At 49.1% G+C, this 17,920-nt stretch overlaps 1 protein-coding gene across 1 annotated transcript; it reads left to right on the top strand.

The window, feature by feature from the left end:
- Positions 1-806: 806 nt before the first annotated feature.
- LOC142817878 (putative phosphorylase b kinase regulatory subunit alpha) lies at positions 807-17,279 on the top strand. The gene is made up of 5 exons (XM_075895805.1): positions 807-2,141; positions 4,008-5,393; positions 7,341-7,592; positions 14,503-14,700; positions 16,548-17,279. Exons 1-5 carry the CDS (start codon positions 822-824, stop codon positions 16,896-16,898), a joined length of 3,507 nt encoding a protein of 1,168 aa, XP_075751920.1. The 5' UTR covers positions 807-821; the 3' UTR covers positions 16,899-17,279.
- The last annotated feature ends 641 nt before the right edge of the window (positions 17,280-17,920 follow it).

Below are 17,920 nucleotides of genomic sequence, written 5' to 3'. Positions count from 1 at the left end.
GCCGGCAGACAGTGCCTCGCGGCGTTTAGCAAACCGCACGAGCTTCTGTGTATCTTGGTAAGAAATGACGTAACAGGTAACGTCGCAAAAATGTTTCAGAGGCCACGGCCACAAATATATACTAGACGGTTTCATGTAGTCACAACTCCCATGTTGTATCTAAAAAAGTGCAATGCCTTAATCATCTTACTAAAAAGTTTCGGAAAAAATGTATTATATACGTGGTGAATTATTCCATAAAAAATAACGGATGACCAATAACTGCATTAGCGGGCCCCTAAGTACATGACTACATAGGTCTTAGCCACCATCCGTGCTTAGCTCAGCCACCTAGTTTGTAAAGCGACATTGTGACTAAGACGCTGTGATGTGTTTCACGCTGTCACATTTGACCATGTCGTCAGGATTCTAGAATAATCGCGTTTTCTCTAGATTAGAAAGATACCTTATAGCCATTCCTTCTGTCCGAACTGACAAACATGAAATTTTGGCAGTGATGCGGAATTCGACCCTTCTCGGAATTGCACGCTCGTTAATTTCACTCATATGTGGCACAATTCACACCGATAGAGCTTCAAATTCAATCACCAATCTTTTTTTTTTTTCTTGAGCGTGGAATTCATAGTTGCATGTGAACTCTGCACGCTTTTTGTGAAGCCCTTACTGAGAGAATGCTAATTGCTGAAAACCTGAATAGGATACTCACTGCTCCAGTTATGTCTGCATATTGCGTATATTAAGAGACATCTGTAAAGGTGTTTTCAGCACTACGGCAAACAAAACTATCGCATGACTGGCGCAGGTTTTCGTCTGCACGAAGAATGATGGCGACGGGATGTGGACGGCGACTCAATTTCTACTACCGCTTGCTGCAGCGCACTGTTATCCAGTACCAGGACCCCGTGACGGGGTTGGTACCGTTGCAGAAGTACGAGCACCACGCCTGGGTCCGCGACAACGTCTACTGCGCTCTCGGCATCTGGTCCCTCTCTCTCGCCTACCGCAAAAACACCGAGTTGGACGAAGATCGAGCACGCACCTACGAGCTGGAGCGATGCTGCGTCAAGCTCATGCGAGGTCTGCTCGTGGCGATGATGCAGCAGGTGGACAAAGTGGAGCGCTTCGTGGAAACGCGGAGCCCGCACGACTGTCTGCACGCCAAGTACAACTCGACCTCGGGGCTTACCTGCGTAGGCGACGAAGACTGGGGACACTTGCAGCTGGATGCGACGTCGCTGTTCTTGCTAGCCCTCGCCCAGATCACGGCGTCGGGCCTGAACATCGTGTACAACCTCGACGAGGTGGCCTTCGTGCAGAACCTGGTCTTCTACGTCGAGGACGCCTTCTGCACGCCTGATTACGGCATGTGGGAGCGAGGAGACAAGACAAACCGTGGCATACGCGAGCTCAACTCCAGCTCGGTGGGTCTCGCCAAAGCAGCGCTCGAGGCGCTCAACGAACTCGACCTGTTCGGCGGCCTCGGTGGTCAGCCGTCGGTGGTGCACGTTCTGCCAGACGAGGCGCAGGAGTGCGACGCCGTGCTCACGTCCATGCTGCCGCGCGAGTCCAGCTCCAAAGAAGTGGACGCGGCGCTTCTGTCTACCATAAGTTTCCCAGCATTTGCTGTCACGGACATCGAGCTTATTGAGCTCACGCGCAACACGATCGTCGAAAAGCTGAACGGCCAGTACGGCATGAAGCGGTTCCTGCGCGACGGCTACAAGACCGCGCGGGAGGACAGGAACCGACTTTACTACGAACCGTGGGAGCTGCAGGGCTTCGAGAACATCGAATGCGAGTGGCCGCTCTTTTACTGTTACATGATGATCGACGCCTCATACAGGGGAGACCGTAACGCGATGGATGAGTACAGCAATATGCTGGAGCGAATCTGCATTCGTACCGATGAAGGCCTGCGTCTGGTGCCGGAGATGTACGCCGTGCAAGCGGACAAGGTCAACAAGGAGGCACAGACGCCGCACAGCCAGCATCGTCTGCCCATTGGAGAGATTCCGTTTCTGTGGGCGCAGTCGCTGTACGTCCTGGCGCACCTTCTACACGACGAGTTCATCAGTCCGGGGGAGTTGGATCCGCTCAACCGACGCCTGGGCTTGATCAAGAGTCCCGACGTCGTTGTTCAGGTGTGGTTTTTTATGCATACTGGAGCATAATATTGTCATCGTCTTTCTTGAGAAATCACGTGACAATACCTCGTATGGAGATAGTCATCACTGAAGGTTGAGGGGCGTAGCAATGACGAATTAAGAAACATATGCAACGTGCCACTACGTTAACATGTACAAGTGTGAAAAAAGCAACGGTCACGCGTGCAGCTGTTGATCGAGTTGCTTAACTTATTGTGCTACTGAAGTAACTACTCAGATACAACCTGGGGCTATTACAAAATGTCTAGCTAAACTTGTTTCGTGTCGCGGGCCTCATCTACATCTCTTTGTGATGTCATTATAAATTGAACGTTTGACTTGACTGATAATCCGCGAGCACGGCGAAAGTGTTCTGCTGACTTGGAAGACGCGCTTCTGGAAAAAGCTAACAGATCCCTTAAGCTACAGTATAGCCTCATTATGAGTCATAATTCACTAATTACTCTTTCTGGCAACAAAAAACTTAATAAATAAATGAGTCTGTCTATTAATTGCCACAGTTTAAAAATGTGGTGACCTGTTCATCGAACCAGAAACGAATGGACGCTTCTCGGAGGGCAATCTAACGAAGGAAATATTTGGCGTGACGTGTTAAAACCGGGATATGATTATCAACTATGCCGTAAGGGGAGTACTCTGAGTTAGTTTCTAACTCAGAGGGTCTCTGGTTTGCCCCTACGTTCAGGCACCAGCAAATGTTGTGACTTCATCTTGTAATACGCTGCCAGGTAGAAGAAAGACCAGAGGGAACAAAAGGGGACAAAGGTTATCTTCTTTCCTTGGCCTACAATGCAGCGCATCACAAAATAAATTCTTGTTAACTAGCCCCCGTTTCAATCTCAATAAGTGTTGCGAAAGGACTTCTTCTCCAGGTGTTAAAAAGAGACGTCCATTTATGGCTGATAGGAAGGCGAACTGCGAAACCGCCATCTTTAGTGTAACGCCTATGTTCTCGATCCCGCCTCCACGCCTCCTTTTTGAGGGTGGGATCAAATTCCCGGCCGTGACGGCTGCTTTTTCTATGGAGGTAAAGGTGTTTGAGGTCAGTACTTAGGCGTACGTTAAACAACCCCAGGTGGTCGATATTTCTGGAGCCCTGGACTACGGCATTCCTCATTACCATATCGTCGTTTTGGGACATTAGACCCCGGGGTTTAACGTCCCAAACTATATTATCCTTTTCGAGGACACGCTGTAAACAGCTCCGTTCCGCCTACTTTACAAATTGGTATCTGATTACAAAGGTGTTTTTGCATTTCAGTCTCACTGAAGCGCAACTAAAATGCTGTACGAGACAGAAGACCAGCAAAGGATCCTAGGACAAAGAGAGCAGCATTGATCAATTCAGCACGTTCTAGCTTAACGGCACGAACAAACTAACGAAGGATACAGCCGTAACAACTCATTGTCAAATCGTATAGCAATTGATGTAATTTTATAGAAGTGGTGTAATACATTGCTAGACAATACCCCTAGAAAAAAAATCATTTCATGATGTTAAGGAGGGAGGCAGAGGCTCCTATTTCTTTTTCCTAGACTAGTCCACAGTACCATTACAAATGCAGCTCGTGATCACCAAGTAGCTTAGATCAATGTTTCTTGCAATGTTTGTTTTTTTTAACATTTTAAGTTGTGAGGAATGTCGCGCGTTGTCAGAGCGTTCTTTGATAAACTTCAGTTTTCCCAAGCTGCTGCGTGAGATGTAATGATAATCGTTCTGTATGATACTACTGGATGCACATATTATTCCGTTTATTGGTCTTCCTCTTTCATAGCCTGGTTACCTTGCGTGGTGACCAGATAATAACTGGTACTTTATAGTTATGTCTGCTCCTAACCCAGGTTGTACTGCTGGTCGAAAATTCTCAGTTGTGGGAGAAGTACCGCAACATATGTCCCGACATACAAATGCTGAGCGACGTGAACTTGGTCGAGATACATCCTGCCCGGGTATTGGGCAAACTGTACACTTACCTGGGCCGCAATAGAAAGTTGGGCCTCTCTGGACGACAGAGCAGAGACGTAGGCCTGCTGGCTACGAGTAAGCTTTACAGCCTCCAGGACCAACTGTTCTTGTTCGCGCCCCAGAACCTGGACAGCGAGGAGTTCCACCTCGTCAATGACGTCGACCTGTTTGTTGCCACGCTGCGCTCAAACATCGCGGTGCTTCGCTCACACTGGCAGTTGCTGGGCCGACCTATCATGGTCGTAATCCTCAGGCAGCGACAGCTGGTCCGCAACGAGCCGCCACCTATGCTGAGGCAAACCATCAAGAAGCTGCACAGCGGCTACATCAACGGCACGCGCGTCGTCTTGGGAAAGCTCGTCGACTTCCTGAGTACCTCGTGCATCGCCAGCCTCGACTTCCTGGGCAACGCCGAGGACGGGGAACCGGACGTACTGCCGGCCCCCGTCCAGCACTACTTGGACAACGACGTGCGTCAACCGGCCGCCATGCGCACCGACTACGTTCGAAGCTACATATTCCTGCGTGGCTCACCGGGCAGCGGTTCACCACGCCGCAGATCTGTGTTCGCGGGTAGCATTCGGCGTAGCCGTTCCCTCGGCGGTACGGAGCATCCGAAACCCGAAAGCGAACATGCCGGTGTGGCAACACCGGCGGCGGCTGACGAAGACAACGTGCCGACACTGATGTCTCGGTGCGGCTCGATTGCGGAATCACTGCCGCCGCTTCCGCCGTACAAGAGCACCTCCGAGCTGCATCTGGACCAGGTAGCTGAGCAGGAACTTCTGATTACGCTGAGTCAAACTGACTCGCTCGAGGAACAGGGAGACATCCTCCACTACCTGGCTATGCGAAAGGGTCTGTCCTGGGACACGGGCCTCGGCAAGCCGCACTCGGATATCACCGTCCGCGACCTTTTCCACGAGTTCTACGAGCACGCGGTGAACGAGCGCAAGTGGGCGCTTGTGCGTCACTTTGCCAGCGCTCTCGGCAAGCGAGTTGCAGACCTAGCCAAATCCGTCACGGACCTACTCGTTCGTCAGAAACAGGTCACGGTGGGCATGCCTCCGCACAGCGAAGAGGTGATCACGCGGCCCCTGACCACCAAGGAACTGCGCAAGATCATTGCGCGCGCCCACGAGGGCGATCAGAGTACTGCCATGCTAACGCAGGAGCTGCTCGCCTACCTGGCCATGTTCGTCCGTGCAAGCCCACACCTGTTTCGCGGGATGCAGCGCCTGCGTGTTGGCCTCATCATACAGGTACGTGCTGCCGTTGTATACCGGCATCTAATGGAAAATTCTTGAACAGGGCTGTCGATGGAGCCAAAGTTTTCGTATGCGGTTTAGTCTTCTCCAAGGCAGTAACCCGATGATTTGAAGGAGTCAAGGCCATTTTCTCCAAACGTTGGCTTCAGCGACACCATGGATTGCAAGGGCGCAAAACTTTGGGTGCTCGGCTTGTCGGTCATCTACTTTCTCATGCCGCGTGGTCACGAAAAACAGCATCAGTGCCAGATTTAGTGTGGGATTTGTATCAACACCAGTGTCCATCGAAGAATGATATTTGATCAGGACTTAATGTGAGATTTTGAACTATACACCAAGACATACACGAGAACTATATTAGCGTTACGTTAACTGCACACTTAGCACTGTATTAGAGCAGAATCAGAGCTACAGTAAGCACTAAATTTAGAATCGAGTTCATCTATTCGAGCCGTATTATCCTGCTGAACCAGCAGCCTTTTTTTGGGATTAACCGTCAGCTATGACCTTTGTGAAGTAATGTCGACGCAATCACAGGCGTGCACATGGTCTCTTTCAGGGGAGGGGGCGAAGGCGTGTGACAGCGCCCCAACTCTCTATTAGGTCAATGTGTGGGGCTAACTATGTGCCCCACCCCTCCTAAGTCACCAAGGGAGCAGCCGCCCCCAACACCACCCCCCGAGTGCAGGTATATGGACGCAAAAGTTTGGGCACTGTCGGAAGGGTACCTTTTGACACATCAGAATGAAAGCTTAAGGACAACCTTGGACCTAGTAGCACTCGGTAATCTCGATCAGTAATAAAACCATGACTATTCTAACAGTTATATTCTCTTCTTTGTCTGTCTCGCGAATTTTCAAGGGTCTGAGTGACCTGCAGCGTACGTTATCCCCAAGACAGATCACATCCTATCAGTGTATATGGAAGAAAATCATTTGAACCGACTGAATGGTCCTCACAATACATGCGAGCTCAGCCGCAATTTCAGCTTGCTTGACGAAGACGCTAGAGCTGGAGGGAGTGAGAGAGAAATAATTTCTTTCATATCACAGACTTTTGGGAATATATGTACTCCGTCGCACTCACCAAGTGTAGCGCCTAGCAAGACTTCTTGCAGTACATGAGTTTGCATTAAGACATATCTTAGTGGTTTTATCCTACCGAGTAGAGTTTTCTTTTCCTTCTTAAGCTGCGTAATAAACGAACATGTTTAGTGTTTTATGAAAGAAAAACGTAATATTGCTAGGGGGCTGGCTCAGCGCTTTGTTGTTTACGTTTTTAAGTATTTCATTTACAGGCTTGCACTCGGCATCCCGTGCAGGCTCGTGCATGCGTTCGTGACGATGAAAACTGAGCACGACACGTGCAGAATTACACATTTTTCTGACCGAACTTCTTCCATATAGCTTCCACCGCAGTGCGTATGACCTATCACACGCAGGAATGCATCAACTCATTCGCACATGTTGCGAGTGCTGCTGCATGTCATCATTGTTCGTGTCGCGCATAAAAAGGTCGCTATGCTAATCCATTGCTTTAATCCCTCTGTCTCTCTCTTCATAACAAAAATGTGTTTGGTGTTAGCTATGGCGCGGATAACAAGAGAAACCTCTTCATTAAAATGAGGTGGCTTGGCTGCTGGTATACCATGTAAGCAGAGGAGATTCCAGTCCACGCCCCCACTAGCCATTGTGACTTTCCGGACGTGGTCAGGGGTCACAGATTGCCCTGTACGTTGTATGTTATCAGCGTTGGGTGTAATAACAGGAGGAATATTTGTCGATTTGTTGTTCGGGAAAAGTTTTGTTTCTTTTCTTTGCGGTAAGCCTAAAACCTGAATCAAAATTTACCACTGTTGTTGTTGTTTTCGTTGTTGTTGTTGTTGTTGTTGTTGTTGTTGTTGTTGTTGTTGTTGTTTAGGACAACGACGGCTCTGCGTAGGTAATGGTGGGCGAGATAGCCCGTACGTCCCATCTTCCCGTTGACGACGCAGCCGACACCCTCCTGGGCCTGAGTCCTTTCCATATGCAGTCACTACTCCTGGACATACTCAGCGGCAAGGAGCTCGAAGAAGATGAGGGCACGCACGCCGCCTCCTTTAGCAGCCCCGGCATGGTCTCGCCCAAGCGCTCAATGGCCGACGCGTTCGTGCACAGCGACGTGGAAGAGTCGTCTCTCCTTTCGGAAACACAGGTGAGCTATGCGAAAGGCCGCACGCTTTCGGACCACAACCACCCGTGTGCAACGTGAGCGTCGATCGCGAAGAAGCGCCACTGAGCAAACTTTCTGCAATGGTGACATTCACACAGAGTGATTGTTGGCGTGCGAGTTCGTCAGCAAAGCTTTATATATATATAGTATTCGTTTCGCGGGAATTTCAGTATCGGCGTCGGTATCGGCGTCGGTGGTTGTGAGCGAAAATCATCACCTTGTAAGTGATCGAAAAATAGCGATGCAAATAAAATAATAGAAAAATTCGGATTCCATTGACGATGAAATCCGGCTCGTTTGCGTGGCAAGCGGATGTTCTACCACAAAGTTACGCCACTGTTGTGAATGCAGTGAAAAGAACTTTCTCTGCTTGGAAATGTGGTGAAAGTGACTCTCGCGCATTGCTAACACAGGCTTATACTGTGCACATGCTTCACAATACAACGTGAAATTTGCAGCAACAATGCGTGGTACAAGCCCCCATTGCCAGCGAGCGTCAGAACATGTGATTCATAATGACTTCGTGGTTTAACGCCGGTCACCCACTACAAAAGGCACACATGTCACTGCGCCCATTCCCTCCTGCCACGTATAGTGGGGGATTAGCAAGTTCGAAAAGACTTAACTTGCGTTAACTTGCGAGCGTTAACGCGGGCTTGATAAGGCAGAGAAGGAGACAGTGGGCTAAATTAGTTTCTCTCTATTCACTCTAACAGAGCAAGAGAAGTCGTTTGTTTTCTCTCGTTCTAACCTGTCATCAAAGACTACTAGATTACTAAAAGAACCCCTAATAATGTTCAATTTGAATTTATCAGTTCCAGTGATTCTTTCATCCGATGCAACCGTATTAGTTTTAGCCACAGGAGCGTTCTCGACGCTGCGTGTAACTTCTTTACGAGAATCTAAAGGTATTGAGTGTTAAGGGTTAAGTATAATTCAGTTATCTTAGTTACAGTAGTGTATATTTCTTTTTCGTAATACTTATGTTATTTATCTAAAGGCTATTTCGCTTTTAATCTTAAGAGTAGGAAAAAGCAATAAAAGGGAGAAGGCAGGGAAATTAACCAGAAAGACATCTGGTTGGCTACCCTACACTGGGGAATTAGGAAAGGGGACAAGAAAGATGAGAAAGAGGGAAGAGATGGAAAAGAAAACAAGGGGGGGGGGAGACTGACAGTAATTTCACTGCAGCATGTAGAACTCTACCGCATGTCAGAGGCGTTCACACAAGCCTGTCTTTCTCAGGAAACACAGCAGGGCTTTCACTGCCTTGTGGGCTGTCGAGGCATGCGGACGTTGCTGGAATTGCACCTGCACAGAAAGAGGCCGATCATCCAGTCGCCGCATTGCGTTGGCAAGTACTTGTCTATCTGAGGCAAATCGAGGACAGTGGCACAGCAGGTGTTCAATATTTTCGTCGGTGCCGCAAATATCGCACGCCGCACTGTCAGTGATTCCGATTAACGTGGTATAAGCTTTCGTGAAAGCAACTCCCAGCCAAAGACGATAGAGAAGTGAAGCTTCACGTCAATGTAGGCCGGGTGGAGGCCGGAGTTGTAGTGAAGGGTCGAGCTCGTGCATTCTTGTACGTCGTATGCTTGGTGTGTTCCACTCAGTCAGTGTGAGACTGCGGGCCAGTTGACCAATCTGCCTCGCCGCATCCGCTCTTGAAAAACGGAATCGGAACGCTGTTTGCTTCTTTATGTGACGTGCGAGCAGCATGATCTGCAGAACCATTGGCGCTTATACCACAATGCCCAGGTAACCACTGAAAGACGATGTCGTGGCCTTTTTCTATTAAAGGCGGTGAAGTTTCATGGTATGGTAGGTCAACTGGTCGTGGCATCCGCGTCGGAGAACTGATACCAGGCACTGTAACGCTGGTTTTGAGTCAGAAAACACAGCCCATTTACGTGGTCTTTCTTCCGAATCGACGACTTCCAATGCATTGCGCAGAGCCTCGAGTTATGCCGTCGTTAACGTTGTCACATGTGAAGTCTTAAAACACAGAGTTACCCCTTGTGATGGTATAACCACTGCTCCACCTGAACTAGACGGCGTAGTAGAGCCATCCGTGTAAATGTGCACGTGGTTACTGTAGTTTTGTTCCAGTAGGAACAGGCTCAGTTGTTTCAGGGAGTGTGTCGGTAAGTCCGATTTTCTCCTCATTCCTGGAATCATTAAGTGAACTCGCGGCCGGCTCAAGCTCCAAGGAGGGAGCAGTAGCTTTGATGCAGGTGCGTACGTCTCAGTAAACAATGAATGATGCTTGTAGACAGTAGCACCGTATGCCGTGCGGGGCCCTTCAGCAGCTAGGCTCGCCAGGTGGTGAGAAGGGGTTCTGGCATAATGCCTGAGGTGCATGCGCATTGTCTCGGTAATAGTATGCGTCTGTATTGAGTGATCTTGAGCGATGGCAAAGGTTTCAGCCATTGAAGCACGGCGGGGTAATCCAAGGCATATCTTAAGTGCTTGGGCTTGAATGCTCTGAACTGCGCGCAGGTTGGTCTTGCCGGTGTTAGATATTGCAGGTAAGCTGTACCGTAAGAATCCGATAAACAGCACTCTGTACAGTTGTAGCATGGATGGTAGGGTCACTCCCCAATTCTTTCCTGCAAGGAACTTGAACATGTGGCATGTTGCGATCAGCCGCTTCTTCACATAGTTCACGTATGCAGTCCACGACAGGTTTCTGTCTATTATGACTCCCAAGAACTTGTGGCTTCTGCTGAACGATATGTATTCTTCATTAATCGATATGCTGTAAGCAGACATTGGTTTCCGCGTGAACGCTACCACTGCACATTTTCCGCAGGACACCTCGAGGCCTTGTTTATGAAGGTAGCATGACGTCGTTGTAGCAGCCTTCTGAAGGCGGGCGCGGAGTTGAGCCCTTGTCACACCTGATGTCCAAATGCAGATGTCATCAGCGTAGACAGAAAGTTCTAGAGTGCTAGGTAGCTGCTCGACTAGACCAATGAGAGTTAGATTGAAAAGTGTAGGGCTTTGCACTCCTCCCTGAGGAACTCCTCGACTGCTGTAATAATCAGGTGTTGGGTAATTCGCTGTCATCACGTAAAATGATCTCAGCTGTAAGTAGCAGCACGCCCACATATATATCTTGCCACCAAGACCTACTCTTTCCAAAGCATTAAGGATGTATGCATGGGCGACATTGTCGTAAGCTTCCTTAACATCTAGAAACAGGGTGGCGCACAGTCTCTTAGAGGCTTCCTGGTGTTGAACATATGTCACCATATCAACAACGTTGTCGATTGACGAATGGCCATGCCTGAATCCGGTCATGGATACTGGATAGATTTCGTAGTGCTCTAAATACCACTCCATTCATGTTAGAATCCTTCGTTCCATTGTTTTTCCACACAACTGGCAAGTGCGATAGGACGGTATGAGGCAATATCCAAAGGATATTTACTAGCCTTTAGAAGTGGAATGAGGCGACTTGACTTTCATGCCTAGGGAGCTGTACCAGTCTGCCAGGAGTCGTTGTATAGGCGTAAGAGTGCCTTCCGAGCTTCGTCTCCAAGATTACAAAGGGCACGATAGGTAATGCCGTCAGGTCCGGGCGCTGAAGAACGTCTGCACAGTGCCAGTGCCGCCTCTAGCTCATCCACAGAAAACTGGCATTCCATATGGGGATCACGTGAGGGCGGTGGGTTGTCAAAGGTTTCCATTCTTGATACTGTGAAATTGAAATCACCGGCAACCCTTCTACAGAAGAATTCTGCAACGTCAATCTCTCTGCATTGAAGGTGAAATGCCAGAGATGTAAACAGGTGTCGCTAACCCAAGGTTGTGCTAAGACTCCGGACAGTTCGCCATATCAGTGATAGGGGCTTTCGTGGATCCAACGACTCGCAGAAGGATGTCCAACGTCGCCTAGCCAGTTTATTCATGTGCCACTGCATTTGCTTTTGAATGCGTCTAGCCAGCCTCAAATCATCCATGCACTTTGTCCGTCGGTACCTTCGTTCTACACGACGGCGTATTGCGCGAAGTTTCTCAAGCTCGATGTCAAAATCGGTGCGCTTGTGACTAGTTAAAAGTGAATGCGTGGTATTCTGCAGGACATTCTTTATCGAGTCCTCTAGGTTATATGAGTAGCCGTCAGTACAGCAGTCTTCCATTAACATTTTAAATTTCGGCCAATCGGTGTACTTCAGGCCTCTTGAGGACTTGGAGCTGGTGAAACCTTGTATCCGCAAGTAAGTTGGTATATGGTCGCTGCCCCGCGTTTCCAGATCCGAAAACCAGGGCACTTTCCTGGTAAGTGAGCGAAAAACCAATGTAAGGTCCAGGCAGCTGCTATTGGCTGACCCGCGTAGATATGTAGGGCTTCCATCATTTCAAACGCAGAGTTCGTACTCCAAGGCTAAGGAAACCAGTTTTCTTCCTCTAGAGTTGACGCTGGAGCTTCCCCATAGGAAATGGTAGGCATTAGAGTCGCCAGTGATCACCCATGGCCTTGGAGTCGATGTCAGGATACCGCGTAAGCGCTCGCAGTCAAGGCGGCTTGATGGAGATAAGTAAGCTCCGGTAATCGTGAAAGCAACCATATCCTTCTTCACAGTAAGGCACACATACTGATTCCCTTCATCAGGCGAGACTTTGTGGTGAACGTAAGTGAGGTCATGGCACATGAATACAATAACTTTGCTGCAGTCTCTGTGAGTGGAGGACATAAAGCACTCATATCCTGACAGCTTGATTGAAGCAGACAGTTTGGGTTCACAAATCACGATAATGGGGAAGCGGTTCACAAATACAAACTGTCTAAAGTCAGACATGCGCGACTTCAGTCCTCTGGCGTTTCACTGAAAGACAGATGCATTCTTGACTTCCGCTCCAAACGACGGTGTCTCGCTGGCCATGGTTTTACCTTAGAGCTGCAAGCACCGGACTCAGGGTGTCCAGCACATGCAGTGCGGTCTGCGCAGCCGAAGTCTTCATATTACTCAGTAGGACACGCAGGTGCTCATCAGCGATTGCAGCAAGCTTATCACTTGATATTCATTCATCGCATCACTGGTTTGAGGGGTCGTCGGAGGCGGCGGGATCCGATGCGGCTCCGAAGTAGGTTGACTTCGTGGAAGTGAGGGCCACTGTTCGGAAGGTGCAACTGCTGTCCCTTTTTTCTGTTTGGCAGTATCCGTCTTCAATGAGCTCGGTGTTTGTGGGTCAGCCTCTTTGATAGAGGATAACATCTCTCTATCGGTAGAACAGTTTTTCCGTGATGGTCTTCGCCCATAACGCCGTTGTCGTAGTAGTGTAGCGGCAGCTCCCCTGTGCGTTGAATTGTCCCGCACCATACGTCTGAGTACCGCGTGCTCATTTCGCACCCGCGGGCAATCTTTGGATGAGGCCTCATGAGCGCCGTGGAAGTTTGGACATCGTAACAAGGTGGCACCGCAGGCGTCTTTTGGGTGAGATTCAGCGCACCGCGGACACACAACTTTGTTCTCACTGACACCATTTACGTGTCCCATCTTGAAACACTTGTAGCATTGCAGTGGCTTCGGTACATATGGACGCACTGAGTGGCGAACATGGCCAACTTTGACATACGAGGAAAAGCTGTCTCCCTCGAACACAAGCCTCAAGCAGCGTGAGTTGCCGAGTCTGGTAATGTACGTTATGCGGGTGCCTTCTGTCGCTGGCTTTATTAGTATTGGCAGATCATTAGCTGGGATGGAAAGATCCACATCATAAATGACACCTACAGTGTCATTACAACCTGTAGCGACCATTGGCCGAACTTTCACGTTGCCGATTTCTGTTATGTGCCGTAGGCTTTGCAGCACGTTACGGTGCATAACGTCTACAGCAAGGACATTCTTCCATGCATTGATCCTCACGTCTTTGATCTCATTCGACGCGGTTTCCTCAAGAAGCACAGAAAGGACTTGCCTGTTGAGGAGTCGCAAGTTAGATGCAGGGTCTTCGGGCATGAACAGCATGGTGTGCGGCCACCGCTGTGGTGCAGTCTTAACGGTGGAAACAATTGCCGACGATGCCGTACGCAGCAGTCTTCGTTTTGTAGTTCGATTCATGACGACCCTGAAGTCATCATCCGATGACTTAAAGTGGTTCGAGTACAAATCGGTTGGCTCGCTGTCCGTGTCACTCGACGTGTTGCCACGCTTCCTGGACGACTAAGCCCAGCGCGACGGTTGCACGCCTGAAACATTCTCAGGTGTGTCCTGAAGCATCACCGCAAGGGAGGGAGCGGCAGCTCCCAGGATTTCCAGCAAAACAAATTGAAAATACTGAGACACGGGCACAAGCGTTCTGTGAGAATGCTTGTGCCCGTGTCTCAGTATTAAGAGTAAACGTGTGCTTTAAGAGTAATCGTGCACGTTGAAGAACCCCGGGTGGTCGAAATTTCTGGAGCCCTCCACTACGGCGTCTGTCATAATCACATGGTGGTTTTGGGAGGTTAAACTCCACATATCAATCAATCAATCAAGCAATCAATCAATCAACCAAATCTTAGAAGCATAATGTATTCATCTGAAGTTACTAAAGAATTTGGTTTCAATCCGTTCCCTCGATGAGTCTTCTAAGGAACGCAACATATGAATAATGGCCTAGCCCTTCTGTGGCCTATTCCTTCCGGGGGTTTTCGACCAGATGTTCAGGAAGAAACAAACCAACCAACCAACCAACCACCGAAGGCCGTGTAAGACCGTCTTTAAAGAGCATGTTACTTCTTTGGAGGCCATTAACCATGTTCAGTTTGCTTTGGGTGAAGACACTGCTACGGGAGTATAGTTGTCCCAAACTTCTGTTGGTGCGGCGTATCATTACAGTGGACCACGTGGTAAACTATAGCCGTTGACACATGCCGGGCTCATTCTCAAATTGTTCGCAGGGCCTGTGGATTCGCCGTCGCAGGCTGGACGGCGCTCTGAACCGCGTGCCCGTTGGCTTCTACACGCACGTCTGGTGCATCCTGGAGCGCTGCCCCAGCGTCTGGGTTCGCGGGTACTGCCTGTCCCAGGCCCTGACTAAGGAGATGACCAACGGAGAGCTCAAGTTTGCGCTGCGCGTCGAGGAGATGCTCAACATGGTTGGTTGATTGTACACTTCCCGAAACTAAGCCATGACTGCTCTGTGTATACTCAATGACAAGTCGTTGAAACGCGGTTATACGGTGGATCCAACGATTTGAAAAAGCGGGCTTGTTTTCTTCAAGGCTGCAACTTCAGGACAATTCCGTTTGTCCAAACGTTGGTTTTAAAGGCATCCCGTGTTCCAAGAGAGAGAATAAATGGTACTTAAAAAAAGGTAGGGAAGGTAACCAGCTTGGATAACCGCTTTGCTACCCTACACGTGGAAACAGCATGGGGAGATTGAAAGAGGAAGAGGAAAGGTATTCTAAGAAATATTCACCGACCGCCGTCGTAATAAAGTGGTTACGGTGTTCTGATACTGCCTCGAAGGTCGTGGGTTCGATTCTGGCAGTGGTATTCTGATTTCGTTAGAGGTGAAAGGCTAAAGGTTCGTGTTCTGTGCGATGTCAGGGGGTTTCAAAGGCCACCAGATGGTCAAATTCTCCAGAACCCTTCACCTCGCATGCCTCACAGCGGTGGTTTTGGAACGTGAAACGCCACATATTAGGGATTTTTTTATCGTCTCAACATTTACCGCTATGCGAGCGACTTGCCGCATTATTCGCGTGCAAGCTGTGGCAAGGAAAATGAGAGTTGTAAGCTTAAGAGACAAGTTGAAGGGAAAAGAAAATGGTTATGAGCCGGACACGTAGCGCGAATACAGGATAACCGCTCGTCGTTAAGGGTGACCGACTGGATTCTCAGAGAATGCAGACGGGTGAGCGGTATACAGAAAACTTAGGTGGGCAGATGATATTCAACGTTTGCAGATACAACTTCCGGTACTTTGCCTTCCAATGACGAAGCTACCGTCTACATTCCATTCATGACCGCGAAGCTACTGGTTTCACTCAAAGATATAGTATTGCGACGAAACTCCACCCCCTTCCCCTGAAGGGGAAACCTGCCCACGCCTATGGTCGTACAAATACTGGGGTACCGAAAATTCTGGGAAGAAGTAGGGTATTGTTTCTTGGAATCCGTGGCGCACCCGGTGCTCGTGCCGTGGCCGTTTGGAGCTGTTATGACGACATTCTGGACTCGCTCTACAGTATATACTGTTTTAGGAGCGTGGAACCTCAGGATGTGGGTCGTTCCCTCCTCTGCTTAACGGATGGTGTTGTGTGTACATGTCTTTGTAAGTAATATCACTAGATGGCGTTAGTAGTTTTTGTATAGTTTACGATTTTGCATAGTTGACAGACGGATGGACGGACACCAAGACGGACGCACAGGCAGATGGAAGGACAGACGGGCGAACACCCGGACGGATACTTCACCCCACTCACCATCACTCACTCCGTGGATATGCTGTGAATTTGTGTGTGTGTGTGTGTGTGTGCGTGTGTGCGTGCGTGTGTGTGCGTGTGTGTGTGTGTGTGTCGATGGCGTTTTAAGGGCCCTTTGAAGTTTGCCGCACATTTAGAAACCAGGGCGGTCAAAAGTATTACCCAGTTGCTTATACTGCAGGTGGCCTAATAATCTAGCTAGGGTGGAATCATGCCAGTTGGTTCATGCTTATGAAAAAGAAAAAAAAAAGGTGCGAAATTCTGACAGGACATAAGTCGAAGAAGGCACGGCAGTAGCGCTGTTGTCGTTCCCTTTTAGTCTCGGGTCCTGTCAGAATTTTGAGCTGTTTTTTTTTTCTTGTTATAAGCCTGAGAATCGAACCGAGGTGTATGCATTCGAATTCCCCGGAGATCAAGTTCTACATGTCCTATCCTTTCTGCTTGAAGTGTCCTGCTCAACAATTTTTGGTGAAAAGCCAAATGACAGTTTACCGTTTCCTCTAACCTCTTTTTAGGTGCCGGAGCCCGAGTACAGGCAGCTACTGGTTGAGGCCCTCATGGTCCTCAGTCTAGCGGTCGAGAACGACACGGTGGCCAAGTTCAACATGCCTATTGACATCGAGTCCATCGTGCAGCGTGCCAACTGGCTCTTCCTGGAGGACCAGCGCGCCTGCCAGGGCAACGCGACGCTGTGCTGCACGACAGACACGCGAGTCGGCATGCCCTGCCAGAGCTCCCGGGGCATCTGTGAGCACTTCTATGACTCGGCGCCCAGCGGCATGTACGGCACCATGACGTACCTGATGCGATCGGTGGCCTACACGCTGCCCGACGTTAGCATCTCCCTGGACTGTACGCCCTCGTGAACTGCCATTTATATTGATTATATTAAGAGTTTGCGCCTCACGTTTGCGAATTTACGAACGTGCCCGAAGACTAAGGATTAGGGGGAGGGGGGATGTCACCGATATGATGGCCTTTGCAAAATATTCATACTCGCACATTATTTTCCGATTAAATTGTATATCGCATAAACACATGGTTTAATTATGCATGATGTCATACGTATACCAATGTGCTAAGGAACCCAGTGACAGTCTTTGTACAGCCTGCTTGCGGCGTCAATTGTCGGCCATGAATAGCTCCTGTAGTGAACGACAAAAGGTGCGCGTTTCGGTCTAACCTTTGTGTGCCGATGGAGGACAACACTCAGAGAAAGGAAGTCGGGTCGTCACGTGGCAACAGCACTGCGGCACGCAGTTTTCCCAAGTATATATATGCATCGCTTCCAACTCGCCCACCTCTTTATGACAGCGTTTGAGTTCGACAAAGATTTCTGAATAAAATACGGTCCTGCGAACAAAATGGTGCCCAGCGAAACATTGCGCGAATGTGCACCACTATCCCGTTGCACTAGATAACCGCTTCATTGTAAGGAGTGAGGCATGTATGTCATAATTTCCTTAAGCTTCTTTTTTAAGCGTTACTCTTACACGTAGAATTACAGCAGCTTCACGTTGGGAGTGTCAAGCCTGAACGAATAGTCGAGCTGGGCGGCCAGCCTTGTTCTCTTGGTTTTAGGGACGAAGCACGTTAGGGTCTAGCGTTGTCCCTCCGATGTCCGTTGTCCTGGCTTGCACGCGCTGGTAGCGCCGGCCTCGAGTGCGTTGATCGTAGGTAGAAAAGGAGAACGATGATCGTGGGTGCGCTCGTGGCACTTTGTTTTATTCGCTGCGGCTCGCCAATAGCTAAAGCACGCGCTCGCTGCGTTTTATAGATAGAAATAGAGATAGAAAGAAAGAAAAAAAGAAAAAAGAGAGAAAGAAGAAAAGGAAACAGAAAAAAAGAAACGAAGAAAGAAAGAGAGAGAAAGAAAGAAAGAAACATA

This window comes from Rhipicephalus microplus, chromosome 5, assembly GCF_043290135.1.
Source record: "Rhipicephalus microplus isolate Deutch F79 chromosome 5, USDA_Rmic, whole genome shotgun sequence".
Lineage (NCBI taxonomy): Eukaryota > Metazoa > Arthropoda > Arachnida > Ixodida > Ixodidae > Rhipicephalus > Rhipicephalus microplus.
Note: the sequence above shows the minus strand (reverse complement) of the source record. Positions and strands in the feature narration are given on the sequence as shown.

Bases quoted from the DNA above. Each gene is read 5' to 3' on its own strand.
- LOC142817878 (XM_075895805.1), top strand. From the start codon at position 822: ATGATGGCGACGGGATGTGGACGGCGACTCAATTTCTACTACCGCTTG. The intron at 2,142-4,007 runs GTGTGGTTTTTT...CTCCTAACCCAG, and splicing joins GTCCCGACGTCGTTGTTCAG to GTTGTACTGCTGGTCGAAAA. The intron at 5,394-7,340 runs GTACGTGCTGCC...GGCTCTGCGTAG, and splicing joins GTGTTGGCCTCATCATACAG to GTAATGGTGGGCGAGATAGC.